This window comes from Tympanuchus pallidicinctus, unplaced genomic scaffold, assembly GCF_026119805.1.
Source record: "Tympanuchus pallidicinctus isolate F22 unplaced genomic scaffold, pur_lepc_1.0 scaffold10, whole genome shotgun sequence".
NCBI lineage: Eukaryota > Metazoa > Chordata > Aves > Galliformes > Phasianidae > Tympanuchus > Tympanuchus pallidicinctus.
In genome coordinates, this window is record NW_026294619.1 from 909,085 (window position 1) to 923,441 (window position 14,357).

General features: G+C 40.2%; 1 protein-coding gene across 1 annotated transcript; it reads left to right on the forward strand.

Annotated features, from left to right (window-relative positions):
* Positions 1–1,475: 1,475 nt before the first annotated feature.
* METTL16 (methyltransferase 16, N6-methyladenosine) lies at positions 1,476–14,258 on the forward strand. The gene is made up of 9 exons (XM_052665972.1): positions 1,476–1,666; positions 1,743–1,942; positions 4,028–4,168; positions 5,845–5,960; positions 6,436–6,578; positions 8,399–8,468; positions 9,579–9,668; positions 12,817–12,990; positions 13,072–14,258. Exons 1-9 carry the CDS (start codon positions 1,539–1,541, stop codon positions 13,678–13,680), a joined length of 1,671 nt encoding a protein of 556 aa, XP_052521932.1. The 5' UTR covers positions 1,476–1,538; the 3' UTR covers positions 13,681–14,258.
* The last annotated feature ends 99 nt before the right edge of the window (positions 14,259–14,357 follow it).

Here is a 14,357-nt window from a genome sequence, read left to right on the forward strand (position 1 = left end):
CTCAAGTTGCACCAGAGGAAGTTTAGGTTGGATATCAGGAAAAACTCCTTTACAGAAAGGGTTGTTAAGCACTGGAATAGGCTCCATAGTGAGGTGGTTGAGTCACCATCCCTGGATGTGTTTGAAAACCATTTGGATGTGGTGCTCAGGGACATGATTTAGTGGAGGGTTGTTAGAGTTAGGGTGGTATGGTTAGGCTGTGGTTGGATTTGGTGATCTTGAAGGTCTTTTCCAACCTGCGCGATTCTGTGATTCTACGTGTTGGAAATATCCAAATAATTTTCCAGGCTGGTATCTGTGATAAAGCAGATTTTATTTGCAATTGCAATGGCGGGCCTCCTGCAAACAGGAGCGCACACAGAAAACAGTGTTGCATCTTTTATCCCCTATTGCCTGAGGCTTATCTCTTTCTCCCCTGGTTCCTCATTGGCTGGGTGTTGCAGGTTCACACTCTTTTGCAATGCTTCACTAATCATACAAATACCAAGTAAACACAAATCCTTGCCACCCAAACTCAAATATTTTAATTGGTTAATTGCCTTCTAACAATTGCTTTCTTAAACATCTGGTCATAACTTTCAGATGCCTGCTTTACAACATAAATGTAACCTCTTAATTGTTTAATTAACCCCTAGCATTTGTGCCCTTTACACTGGCTCATTGTCCTGGTCATCCGTCTGTCCTTGTATAGAGATAAGCTTGGAAGGAGGACAGAGGGGAGTATCTTGGAGCCTGCCTATGGCATCCTAACATTCCCACGGAGTGGGACAATTCTGCTTTGTGGAAAGGCCCTGACTCCTTGAAAGCTTGTTAAATGTATTTCACTTCTGCTGGCCTAACGAACAACCTTACAGTATGTTTCCTAGTTCAGAATACTGTGCCCACATTGTTCAGAGCATTTGAAGTCTACTGCAGCTTTGTGAGAAAGAGTTTGTCGAGTAATTTGGTAACTATGTTTCTAAAATATGTTATTAATATGTATATGGTATTTCTACTTTTCACATCAGCTATTTCTAAGGATATGCTATAGCTTACTTCTTTAGATCAATTGCCCTTTTCAATATACAATGCAGAAACATCTTCACTTTCCACACTGTGATTCTATTCCATGGTCTCTTCTACCGTCTAGCGTCCTTTCAGCATCATGACAGTCCAGCAGACAGCCTTTTGCTTCAGCCAATGGTCTTCCTCGCCTGCCCTCCGGATGAGCTTTCATTGCTGCGCGCTCAGTAGAACGCCTATTAGAAGTAATTTATAGTAAATACTTCTTCCAATCAGAAGCAACTCCGATCTTGGACGGCCACCTTCAGGAAAATGGGATTTTTGCATGTTTGTGTGCACATTATTAAAAAAAAAAAACAAAAAAAAAGCCACCGTTATCCATCGAGCGTATCAAACCTCCAGGTTTTCCAACCCACCGCTCCGTCCCCTCGCAGCTCCCCCCGCCCTCCGCCTTTGGTACGTCCCGGCGGCCCGCGGTGCGTGCCGGGAGGCTCTGCGGTGGGGCCGCTGGGTGCGGGCGGCGGGCTGCTCCCGCCATGGCGCTCAACAAGTCGATGCACGCGCGCAACCGCTACAAGGACAAGCCGCCCGACTTCGCCTACCTGGCCGGCAAGTACCCCGAGTTCCGGCAGCACGTACAGACCACCCTGGCCGGCAGGGTGAGGTAGGCGGCCGCGGGGAGCGGGTTTCCGAGCTGCGCGCGTGTCGGGCCCCAACGCGACGCCTGTTTGTGTTTTCAGCCTGAACTTCAAGGACCCCGAGGCGGTGAGAGCTCTGACGTGTACCCTTCTGAAGGAGGATTTTGGACTCACCATTGACATCCCTCTGGAAAGGCTCATTCCGACCGTCCCCTTGAGGCTGAACTACATCCACTGGGTGGAGGATCTCATTGGCCATCAGGATGCTGACAAGCGAGTGCTTAGGCGGGGCATTGACATAGGTATTTACTGCGAGCTGTTTGTAAGGCGAACTGTTTAATTAGTCCGTTATTTACGGCTAATGAAGTGTTTCTGAGAAAGCAAATGTGTGGGAAGTCGGTTGTATTTTTTTTTTCTCTGTCTTCTAACTGATGAGTTATGTTAGCATTTTAGACACACACATTAGAGCTTATGAATTGCGTTGTAATTCTTTCTAGGGTTCCTTCAATAAGGTATTTTTTCTGTGTGTTGTGGTTTAACCCAGCAAGCAGCTGAATGCCATTCAGCACTTTGCTCACTCCCCCCCTGCAGTGGGATGGGGAGGAGAGTTGGGGAAAAAATGGCAGAACTCCTAGGCTGAGATAAAGACGGTTCACTGGGCCAGAAAAGGAAGATAGAACAGTAATTCTGATGATAATTGTTTTTATATATATACACACACACACGCACACACACACACAGTGCAGTTGCTTACTACTCAACAACCAATGCCCTGCCAGCCCCCAGCAGTGACAGACCCTCCTTTCCCCCCTTCCATTTGCCTGCTCCCCTCAGTTTTATAATTTATCTTCACATGAAGTCATACAGTATGGAATATCCCTTTGGCCAGGTTAGGTGAGCTCTCCTGGTTCTGTTCCCTCCCAGCTCCTTGTGCCTCCAACCTCCTTGCAGACAGGACAGTATGAGAAGCTGAGAAACTGAAACATCCTTGGCTCTGTACAGCACTGCTCAGCAACAACTGAAACATCAGCGTGTTATCAAAACTTAATCAAATCAATCCTTAAGCCAAAGCACAGCATCATAGCAGACACTAGAAGGATATTCTGTCCCACCTGAAATTCTGTGGTTTCAGGTGTGTGTGACAGATGATTGGTCTGTGTTTAAAACAAAACAAAACAAAAAACCACAACAAAAACCTTGAATTATTATTTTCTTAGTTCTTTCATGATTTAAGTTTTAAAAGAGGCTTAGTTAGGAGCCAAGGAAGCTACTAGCATAGGCATCTTTTGATTGAAAAAGATTTTCTGTAGAAAACAAGATATAGTTTAAATTGGACTGAACATGATACCAGCCAGTGCATGTATCTGAGAGCTTTGCTTGTCTTTATTATGAAAATGCTGCAGTTACTGACTTCCTCAAAGTTTGGGTTCAGTAATCTCAGTTACTATGCAAATATTTGTCATGAATGTTTTCTAGCTTATTGTTATTTGTTGGTGTGATTTTTCAGTTCTTGCATTCTTGGCTTGGTTTCAAGTAGGCTGTGAAGATTTGTATCATCATGTGGCATGTGCACAGCTACTTTCATAACTTTAAAACTTGATAGCTGACTTCAACACAGTTGTCATTAGATAGTACTTTCAAAAACATTTCCCATGGACCTCTGGATATAAGTGTGCATGCTTTTTCTTGCTTACTGTTGTGGTTTTTTTATGTTTCAATAAATCCGTATAATAGTAGATGCCTGATAAATCTCTGATCTCTGGTTGTTAAAGTTTTTAGTAATTGGATCACCTGGATGTGCCATACGTTTTAAAAATAATCCTTTTGTGCTGCAGTGTATTTCAGTTCATTACCAAGTTTTTATCTGGTTACCTTTGTAGAGATCTTAACTGGCACCCCTGCTGTTCTTTTTTATTTTTTTTTTTTCTTTTTGTCAATAGGAAAAAAGTCTGTGATATCAGATTTCCTTTTTGTGTGTGAGTGGTTGCTGCGTGCATCAAAGTAAAATTACTCGTGATACTTGAAAGAAGATAGAAAAGTACAGAAAAAGATACATTTTGGCATTTTTTCTTAGTAAAACAGGATACGTTTGGCTTTCTCTGTATAAATTATTGCAAAAGTGGGAAAATTGCTGAAGAAAAGAAGTTGATAATCTGCTAGAAAACGTATTCTAGGGAGGATTGCAGCGTTCTCTGTTCATAATGCATCTTTCACAATACTGTGTTTTAAATTACTTCTTAAATTTATTCACTAAAGAACTGAGTAATGGGTGATTGGTGAGCAGTGCTTTCTTGAAATTAATTCTTTTTGTTACTTAACGTGCATGATTGCTGTGTATAATGCTAGAGACTTATTTTGCTTTCTTCGTATGTTTTTTACATCTGCAGGGACAGGGGCGTCGTGCATATACCCATTACTTGGATCAACGTTGAATGGCTGGTATTTTCTTGCAACAGAAGTGGATGACATGTGCTTCAATTATGCCAAGAAGAATGTGGAACAGAATAACTTGTCTGATCTTATAAAAGGTATGATTTAATAGGCTATTTAGTGGCAAACGAATGTTGTGGCCTATTTTTTTTGTCATGTTCAAGTGGCATATCAGAACCAATATTCCTGCCAATATGTGCTCTGTCATTTTTACTGGCACAGTGTTTGCTAAGGTCCACATATGCTTAAAACGAAAAGTCACAGCTTGTTCAAAATGGCAAGTGTGGAAAAAGAGCTATTCATCTTTACAGAAATCTATAAGTTAAACTAAATCCTAGGGAGCTTTTCTCTCTCCATGTTTCCTTCTGTTACTGAAGCATTTCTTAGAGTCCGTGCTGTTTCGGCTACTAGGAGACATGGAGTATTCCCCTCAAATAATTTACATGACACTAATACATATACTTTGTACAGAGTCAATCCTTATTCTTCATTTCTGAGTTAAATCTTAGCAGTGCTTAACAGTGTGGTAGTAGAAGAGTGCTAGACTCTATCTATGGAAGAGCTTGGAAAGATACCAATGAGGGTTTTATACACTGTAAAGCTGGTCCATTATTCATCTCTGAAATAAAAATTCTGGTTCTGCAAGATTTTGGGAGTATTCTTTCTACCGGAATGTTTTCCTCTTGGCCTGTCCCTGTCAGTGTTGAAGACCCAGATCTTGATGTGGGGAACAATGATGGTATTTAACCACTGCCATCGTAGGATTCTTAGTGGTGTGGTGGTGTTACACTTCACAGGAAATAGCTCTAGCATAGGAAAATGTCTTAGTTGTAGCTGTAATGCCAACAGTGATAGTCTGAGGTAAATAATTGACTGCTGTTGAGCAGAGCAACAGGGCAGGGAGTGCCACTAAGGGTACATGTAGCTGGCAGCTTCCTGTAATTGATCTACCCTGTGACTTCTTAATTCCTGGGTCTGAAGTGTTTAGCTAGAGCTGATTATGCTGCTGTAATCAGTAACTAATTTAGCAACGTGTGTTTTGGAGTCAGGTTGAAAATGGTTCAGCATCTGTTCCTTTTTTCCTCCAAATGATTTTTGTCATGTTTCAAAAGACTGCCTTGAAATTTTTGCTGGGTAGCTTTATCCGGAGGTTATTTTACAATATAATCTTTATTCTTCAAACTTCAATGAAAAGGTTAATTAAAAAAGATAGTAGAAACATTAAAAAGAAAAAAAAAAAGGATTTTTTTGGTCTGAAAGTGAAATACTGTTGTCCATAACTTTCTTCCAAAAGAATTTTTTCTGTATGTACAAACCTGAAGATTGATTGTAAGTAGTAGAAAAAAGTTACCTGATGTTCTGAGTTGCAGATACATTTTATTGGAATAGGATGATTGCCAAAATCTGTTTTTCTTGCCCTTTTTTTTTAATCGGCGCCCCATATGTAATGATAGGGCAAGCTACTTTCATAAATTTGAAATATGAAAGCTTTTACATTTGTAGCTGCAGCAGAGAACTTAGTGCAACTCATGCAGTTAATTGTTGATTTAGACACTCACGTCTTCTACTATATGTGTACCCATAAGCTGTTTATATGCTACTCCTTAGCCTAAAGTCTTTATTTGCATGCTGATGTTATGCTTTTTTTGTAAAGTATATTGCTAAGAAAGTGCAGTTTTTATCCAGTATATTGCTTCAAGAAATGCAGAAATAAAAATGACACATTTGATGAAATATAGCACTCCTTACTGACTAAATCCTTCTTTGCTATTAGTGGTTAAGGTACCACAGAAGACTCTTCTAATGGATGCGCTGAAAGAAGAATCTGAGATAATTTACGATTTCTGCATGTGCAACCCTCCTTTTTTTGCCAACCAATTGGAAGCGAAGGTAAGTTAGCAAACTACAAGTTGTGAGTGAGTTCTTACTCCTGTGTTCACTGAGTGGGAGGGTAGGGTACCCTCTATCACTTTAAACCTCTTCTCATTGGGAAAGTTCTATGGAAAATCCCAAATTGTTACAAAATAGCATTGAAGTATTTTCTTTCTGTGCCCCTGTGCCCCAAAAGAAATATTGAAGAACTGGAAACTGCTATCCTATCTCAAGTGGATTTTTTTCACAAGATTTTGTTGTCTTTGAGAATTGGTTTAGAAAGTAGACTGCTACTAAGTCTAAAATTCAGTGCCCACTACATAGGCTTATTTGTAACGTATTTTTGTCTGTTACCCATGGTGGCAATGTGGGGAGGATAGAGGCGGTGACTTTTGGTACTGACTGAAAATTGAGTTAGGATATAGTTTGAAAGTAATCCTTTTAAAAAATGTTTAACAATTTTAATTAATCTCAAATAATGTTTCTTATCCAGGGAGTAAATTCTCGAAACCCACGGCGCCCTCCTCCAAGTTCTGTAAATACAGGAGGGATCACTGAAATCATGGCCGAGGGGGGAGAGCTGGAGTTTGTCAAGAGAATTATTCATGATAGCTTACAACTGAAAAAGAGGTTACGGTAAGTGCCTTCTTCTGGTTAAATGTTGACTTGCTTCTTTGTCTGAAGTAATGTGAAAGTGGTGTTTTAGTAAAGAATGTAACTGTGGTCCTGTTTAGTTCACTTACTTAGCCTCAGTTTATATCAAATTAATTGTTTCTGACATCAAATGATTGCAAGTCATTAGAGAAGATGTTTGAAGGCAGAAAGCAAAAAAGCCCTTACCAGTGGCACTCATAGCTTGCATCTGAATTAGCACATGTACCTGCTAAAGGTGGTCACCATTTATTGTTAGGTTCATCTGGGATAGGAGGATGTATGTCAACTCCTAGTAATCTCTTCATCACCTGGAAGCTCTTCTCTTTTCCTGGTTGAATTTTGATATCTTACAGATTTATTTACTAATGGGCACTGTTGTACTGAATGCTAGCTGATGTGAATATAAGCTGAAATGATAATTGTAGTGAGATCTTCTACTGAACAAGAAAAAATAGCATGTCTTCAGTTTTTCAGACAACCCTTCCCACCAAGCAGTGTTGTTCTGTATGTTATTCCTCTAGCTCTGATGGGAGCTTCCTTCAGATTTTTTAATATACTTCTAAAATACAGCTGCCACAATTTTTGTGTTACTACCAGAGCTTCGTCAGTGTTCCAAGCAAAGGAAATTCAGCCTTCTGTCTGTATATTCAAGGTGTGCTTCTTGAGACTCTTCTGGGGCACTGCATTATGATCTCATCCATCTGATGCCAGTTCTTTTATTTAGAATGTATGTTTTCTACTGATGAATCTGTGGGAAAAAAAAAATATATATAAAGAATATGTTCATTTTTTGGAAAAGTAGGACAAAGTGAAACAGGACTCTATTAGAAGTGCTTGTGTCTTGTAGTTCTTTCAAGGAAAAAAAAAATGGAGGTTTCAGTTTTGTAAACCTGGGAGAACTTGATACAGAAATAACAGCTTGCTTAAAATACTCTTTCGTGTTTTGTTAGAAACAAGGTTTGGCAACAGTACCAAAGGGCATGAGTTGTGAACTGTTAATAGAGAGGACTGAGACTCCTTTTGGCCAGGAGGCTTTATTGACTTATTCCACCTCCTCGTCCCTTCTTCTTCAACTAGAAGTTGAAGATTTAGTATTTAGCAGTTTTGTGGAAGAAGTGTGTTTTATTTTTGCCAGGAATATTGGGATTTTATGTAAGTATTACTATGTGAAATTCTTTATATTGTACTGTGTGGAAAATCAACTTAACTGCAGTATTAAGGAACAGTTATTTAAGAGAGGATAACAAGACTTGAGAAGTAAGTTAAATGAAGAACAGAAGTGTATTGCTTGGAGATACTGAAGATGAGAAGCTAAGTGAAAGGATTAGCTCCAGCTAAACAAATTTCTTTTTTTGAAGGTGGGAGAGTGTTTTATTTCTCATATGGTAATAGGAACCTGGATAATCAGTTATGAATGAGCAGAATTGGCAATCAGTAGGTCAGCCTCTTAAGCACATATGCTTGTCAGTAACTGAATATTTCTTCTTACCCTGATTGTGCTCCAAGGAAAGTTATAGATTATTGTAAGGAATGATATCTTACATGTAATTAAGGTCACTTTTTGAGACATGATTCCTGCTTGTTCAGATGCTGTTTCAATATTAATATCATCATATTTTCTGAGAACACATTCTCCTCTCTAGTCTGTCTTTGCTCTTTTCCTGTTTCATGTTGTACTGTCATAGTACTCTATTTAATATATATTGTTCATGCAGATTTCTGATCCAGATAGTTCTTTTTGTTAGATTCCCTTTTCCCTTGATCTGTGTTTGTAAAAACTCTTCGTTGTTTATTGTCTGCAGATGGTACAGTTGTATGCTGGGGAAGAAATGCAGTTTAGCACCATTGAAAGAGGAACTTAAAATCCAGGGGGTAAGTTCAACATATCCTGTGTATGTTGAATTTATTATGAACTTTTACACACTTTCTTCCCTGTGCTGTACTGTCAGCACCTCATTAAAATGAGAGAAATCCTTGTGAGCTTCGTACAGAAGAGCTGAGGTTTCCTTTTGTATTCTTGGGACTATGAATTCCATTTTGATTAGTTTCATAATCACTATTATAGTAGATCTGGAGTTACATTTGTTTTAACCAAGCTGTGTGATGGTTCAGATTAGAATATGGCATTCATGTTTCAAAAAATTCAATTTATTATTGGAATTTTGATAGATTAAGGAATTCAAAGGTAGGAAAAACTAGAATAGAGATTTTCCTCTGTCTATCTGTCTCCATGTCTCATTTCTGTCTCCCTCCCTCTCCCTCTCTTTCTCTCTCTCTTGTACATGTGTGCTCTGTTTTAGGCAGTACTCAAAAGTTACATTTTTCTATTTGTTTGGTTTTTGCTGTATAGAGCTGGGGCTTATGCTCTGGAGCTGGTAACAGTTCAGAGTGAACTGGGATGGTTGGTAGTTATCCTGGACTGTATATAGCACATCCTTAATACCATACATAAATACTGTACAACGTTCATGACATCCATGTATGGAAGGACTATATAATGCTAACATTGGGTCTGAATTTTATGTTTAAGGGCAATTTTTTTTTTTTTTTTTTTAAACAAAGATACAGACATGCCCAGAAAAATGGCCCTGCTTACTTTCCCAGTGATACACTGCCTTTGTTCTATGTCCCTTTTATTCAACATTCAAATGTGGAACAGGAGCAGGTTCCGAACAGGGAAAAAGAATGTGCTTTTTACAGAGACAGAATGCACCTAAAGGGTAGTGTTGTATGTCTCTGAACTTAAACTTGGAGTCCTCAGATTGCACAGATGTGGTAGATAGAGATGGGAAATTTCAGTCAACGTTACCAGCCTTGGCACCTAACAGCTTCATGTGTCACTAACAACTATGAGCTGTGTCAGAAGGAATTTCCATTCCTGCCTTGAGGAACTGTGCTAACTCTTGTTGCTTAAGAATGTGTGGAGTACAACAGTGTTATTTATTAATACAAACGAAAATTTTATATTGCTACTTCACATAGGTTCCTAAAGTTACTCACACAGAATTCTGTCAAGGACGTACTATGAGATGGGCACTGGCATGGAGTTTCTATGACGATGTGCAAGTACCTGTAAGTACCTTAGTTTTGTCTTGCTTTTCTATGTCTGTGCTTCTTATTTGAGGAAGAGCCTAATGAGATGTAAGTACAACAGCTGTGAAAGGAGCTGCTCTCCATCAGAAAGGAATATTGATGGAGTAAGCTGTGTGGACAGTGGGTTTTGTTAATTGGCTTCCAGTCAGTTAGCAGTTGTTACATGTGATCCATTATGACCTGTGTATCGGGAGGGAAAAAGAAACCTGCAGGGATTTCCTGTGAGTTTCAGTGGAGGTATGGGTCACTTGTAACTCCAGAAAGCATATGTAGATATTACAAATTTGGGCTAGATTTAAACTTAAAATTTTCTCCTGAGAACTTGATTTTAATTTTCATGTGGATTCTTGTTACCAAATAAATATGAATATGTTTTAGCTGCTTTAGACCTGAATATTTCATAGAATCATAGAATGGCTTGGGTTGGAAGGGACCCCAAGGATCATCAGGTTCCAACTTGCCACAGGCAAAGTTGCCAACTGCTAAATCAAGTTCTAGATCAGATTTCCCAGGGCCCCATCCAACCTGGCCTTAAACATCCTAAAGGATGAGGCGTTTGCAACTTCTCTGGGCAGCCTGTTCCAGCATCTCATCGTTCACCATTCTCAGTAAAAAATTTCCCCTGATATCAAGTCTCAATCTTCTCTCCTTTAGTTTACAACCATTCCCTCTTGTCTTATCACTATCTACCCCTGTAAAAAGTTGATTTTGCTCATGTTTATAAACTCCCCTTAAAGGGGAAAGGCCGCAATGAGGTCTTCCTACAGCTTTCTCTTTTCCAGGCTGAACAAGCTCAGTTCCTTCAGCTCATAGGAGAGGTGCTCCAGCCCTTGGATAATCTCTGTGGCCTTCCTCTGGACCCTCACCAGAAGCTCCTCATCTTTCCTGTGTTGTAGGCCCCAAATTTAGACAAAGTACTCCAGCAGTGGCTTTATAAGGGCAGAGTACAGTGGGACAGTCACCACCCTTGCCCTGCTGCCCCCCTCTCTTCTGATGGTACTGAGGATACCATTGTCCTTCCCAGCTGCACGTACACACTGCTGGCTCATGTTAAGTTTTTTATCAGTCATGACCCTTAAGTCTTTCTCAGTAGGACTACTCTCAAGGAGTTCTTCTTCCAGCTTGTATACGTATCTGAGATTACCTCAACCCAAATGCAATACCTTGCACTTTGCTTTGTTGAACCTCATTAAATCAAAAGGGCCCACATTTTGAGTTTATTAAGGTCCCTTTGGATGGCATTACTTCCATCTGCTGTATCAATTGCATCTCTCAACTTGGTGTCATCAGTAAACTTACTGAGGGTGCACTCAACCCACTTCATCTATGTCATCGATAAAGGCATTGAAGGAGTACCGGACCCAAGATGGACTGCTGGGGGATGCTGCTCATTACTGGCCTCCACCTGGTTATAGATTCATTGACCATAACCCTCTGATTGGAACTTCCAACCAATTGCTTATCCATCGAATAGTCCACCCTTCATTCCATCTCTCTCCAATTTGGAGATAAGGCTGTGGTGGGGGATCATGTCAAAGGCCTTGCAGAAGTCCAGGTAGATGACATCAGTTGCGTTCCCTTTGTCCACCAATGCTGCCACTCCATCTTAGAAGGCCACCAGATTGGTGAGATATAACCTTCCCTTGGTGAAGCCTTGCTGGTTGTCTTGGATCACCTGCTCATCCCTCATGTGCCTTAATGTGTCTTCCAGAAAAAAGTGTTCCATGATCTACCCAGGCATAGAAGTGAGGTGCTATATGAGGCCTGTAGTTCTCCAGGTCTTCCTTTCTCCCTTTCTTAAAAATGGAAGTGATGTTTTCCTTTTTCCAGTCCCCAGGGAGTTCAGTGACTTTTCAAATATCGTGGAGAGCAGCTCAGCAACCACATCAGCCAGCTCTCTTAGGACCCTGAGATGCATGCCATCTGGTCCCATTCAGTCTTGTGAATCAGTCTCGGACTTTCTCTGCCCTTACAAGTGGGGGAGAATTTGCTCCCCCAGTTCCTACCTGGAGGTTCAGGTTCAGGTATGTGAGAATCCTGGCTGCCTGTGAAGACTGAGTTAAATAACTCATTGAGTACCTCAGCCTTCCCCATTTCTGTTGTAGTCAGTTCTCCTTTCTCATTTAGCAGAGGAGGTGCACTCTCTTTGTCCTGACCATTGTCCCTGTGAATCCCGTCTTGTTGATCTGAATGTCCCTCGCCAAGTTCAGTTCCAGCTGTGCCTTGACTTTCCTAATCCCATCTCTGCAAGTCCAGAATAGGGCAATATTCTAGAAGGGAATACAGCATCCCTGTATTCTTCCCAGGTGACACATCGTTGCTTCCATTACCTGTACTTGTCCTTCTTTTCTTTCAGTTTGACCAGTAGGTTCTTGCCAAGCCACATTGGTTTCCTGTGTTCTCTGCCTGCTTATTCTGAGGGATGGAGAGCTCTTGCACTCTTGGAAAGGCATCTTTCAAGAGTAGCCAGCTTTGTTCCACTCCTTTGTCTCTAAGGACTTCTTCCCAGGAGACCTCGTTCAACAATTCCTTAAACAGCCTGAAATTTGCTCTCTGAAGTTTAAGGTCCTAACTTCATTCTTTGCCAGGCCTGTGTTCCTTGAGATCATGAACTCAATCAGGGCATGGTTTAAAAAAGTCCAAACATGATCATAAATAGAGCTTGTTCACCTTAAGGTGAGACTGTTGCTTTTTTGATCTATATCTACACATAACGTAAGATAAGTACAGGCAATAACCAAACATGGAGGATCTTACAAGTAAATTTTCAATGAACTTGAATCACTGTGTGGATATTAGCACCTGATCTGTATTCTCAAGAGCAGCCAAATGTTGTCAGCTCACCAAGAGCTAACAGTTTGAAAGAACTGGTTAAGGTTTTTGGCTGACATAAGATAAAGTCCATCTGTTTATCAGACTAGCACAAAGTACATTCGAGATCTTTCTATCTGATAACTCTTTGGAGTAAAGTGAAACACAGGGTATGTTAGCAACTATTTAGTGTTTTAGATACACTGTTAATTCATAGGTATTGTGAGTACAAACACATATTGTGAGTACAAAAGTCATTAATACTGCAGAGCATTGTATTTTTTTGGTGTTATACTGTTTTTGTTTCTTCTTTTAGTCACCTCCCTCTAAGAGAAGAAAGCTAGAAAAACCTCGAAAACCAATTACATTTACAGTCTTGGCTTCTACAGTCAAAGAGTTGTCCATCAAAGCTGCAGCGATGGGCTGGGATGCTGTAGAAGGCATTGCTGTTGTTAGAGCCTGGATAGAGAAGATTCTTGCTGATTTAAAGGTAAAATATTAAGTGTTAGATGTTACAATAGCCTACTTTACTGTGTGTGAATGAATAATTTGAAGTTCTTCTGTCTTCAAGGTTCAGCATAAGCGTGTTCCTTGTGGGAAAGATGAAGTTAGCCTTTTTGTGACTGCCATTGAAAACTCCTGGGTTCATCTGAGGAGAAAGAAACGAGAGAGAGTAAGGCAATTACGAGAACTTCCTCGAGCTTCTAATGATGTTCTGCAAGCAATGGAAGAGGGAAAAAACAGTGAGAACAGTGTGAGCAACAGTTTGGACTGTGAAAAACCCAAGACTGAAGACTCTGAGCTTGTGGCATGTGATGAGGACGTCCACTTGACTGCAGACAATGAGCTAAGGGACGAATCGGCCACCAAAGAACTTAGTGAGTGTATGGAGGAGGAGGAGATGGAAGCAAAGCAGGCAGAAGCGTCATTTAACGAAGGTTCCAGTAGTGCAAAGCAGGGACCTCAGCCTTCAGAGCAAACTAGTGATCTATCAGCTGAAAAAGGACAAAGTCCCAAGGAAACCAGTAGGTGTTTCCTCTTTAAGTGTTTAATGAACGTGAAGAAAGAAGGAAGTGATGTATTAGTAGAAATGCACTGGGTTGAAGGACAGAACAGAGACTTAATGAACCAGCTGTGCACATACCTACGGAACCAAGTTCTTCGGTTGGTTGCTAGTTAGCCTTTTATCTCACTTGGGTAAAAATGAGTCTTCAAGTTTTATAAACTATTTTTGATGGTTTAAATGGTTAGCAAAATAAGATTTCCTCTTAAACATTAGTAAAATGAAAATTAAAGCTTTTTTTAATGTTAAATAGCTTTTTTTAAAAAAAAAAAACTGCAAGGAGTACATGAAGTATGACTTCATGTGCAATGAAGGACGAAGAAGTAATATATCTTATTTTTCAGTTATAAAACTATGTGTTGCAGTGAAACGCATCTATGCTGTGACCATTTCAAATAATGACAATGCTCTTTTTTTTTTTTCTTATCTTGTGTAATAGGTTTATACATTGTTAGTATGTAGACTAGTACTTTACTGAACTATAGACTAGTACTTTGCTGAAATATTTTCTTCAGTATTTTCGTACAAATGCAGGAAATTGGTCTGCCTTGGGAGTTGCCTTCTGCAGCGACGAGTCCTCAGCCAGGGCTTTAAGTACACCTCTCGTCCCTTTGATGTGATTAGCCTTTGGCCTACAGCGTAGCAATATGCATACATCCTTTAAGCGTTGACTGATTAAAGAAACATTTTAGAAACACGGTGTATTTCTATACTGTTCTTCGGTTTACGCCTCGTGGAGCCGACCCGACCGCTAGGGGCACCCGGGCTGGAAGCCGCGGGGCGGGGCTGCCGTT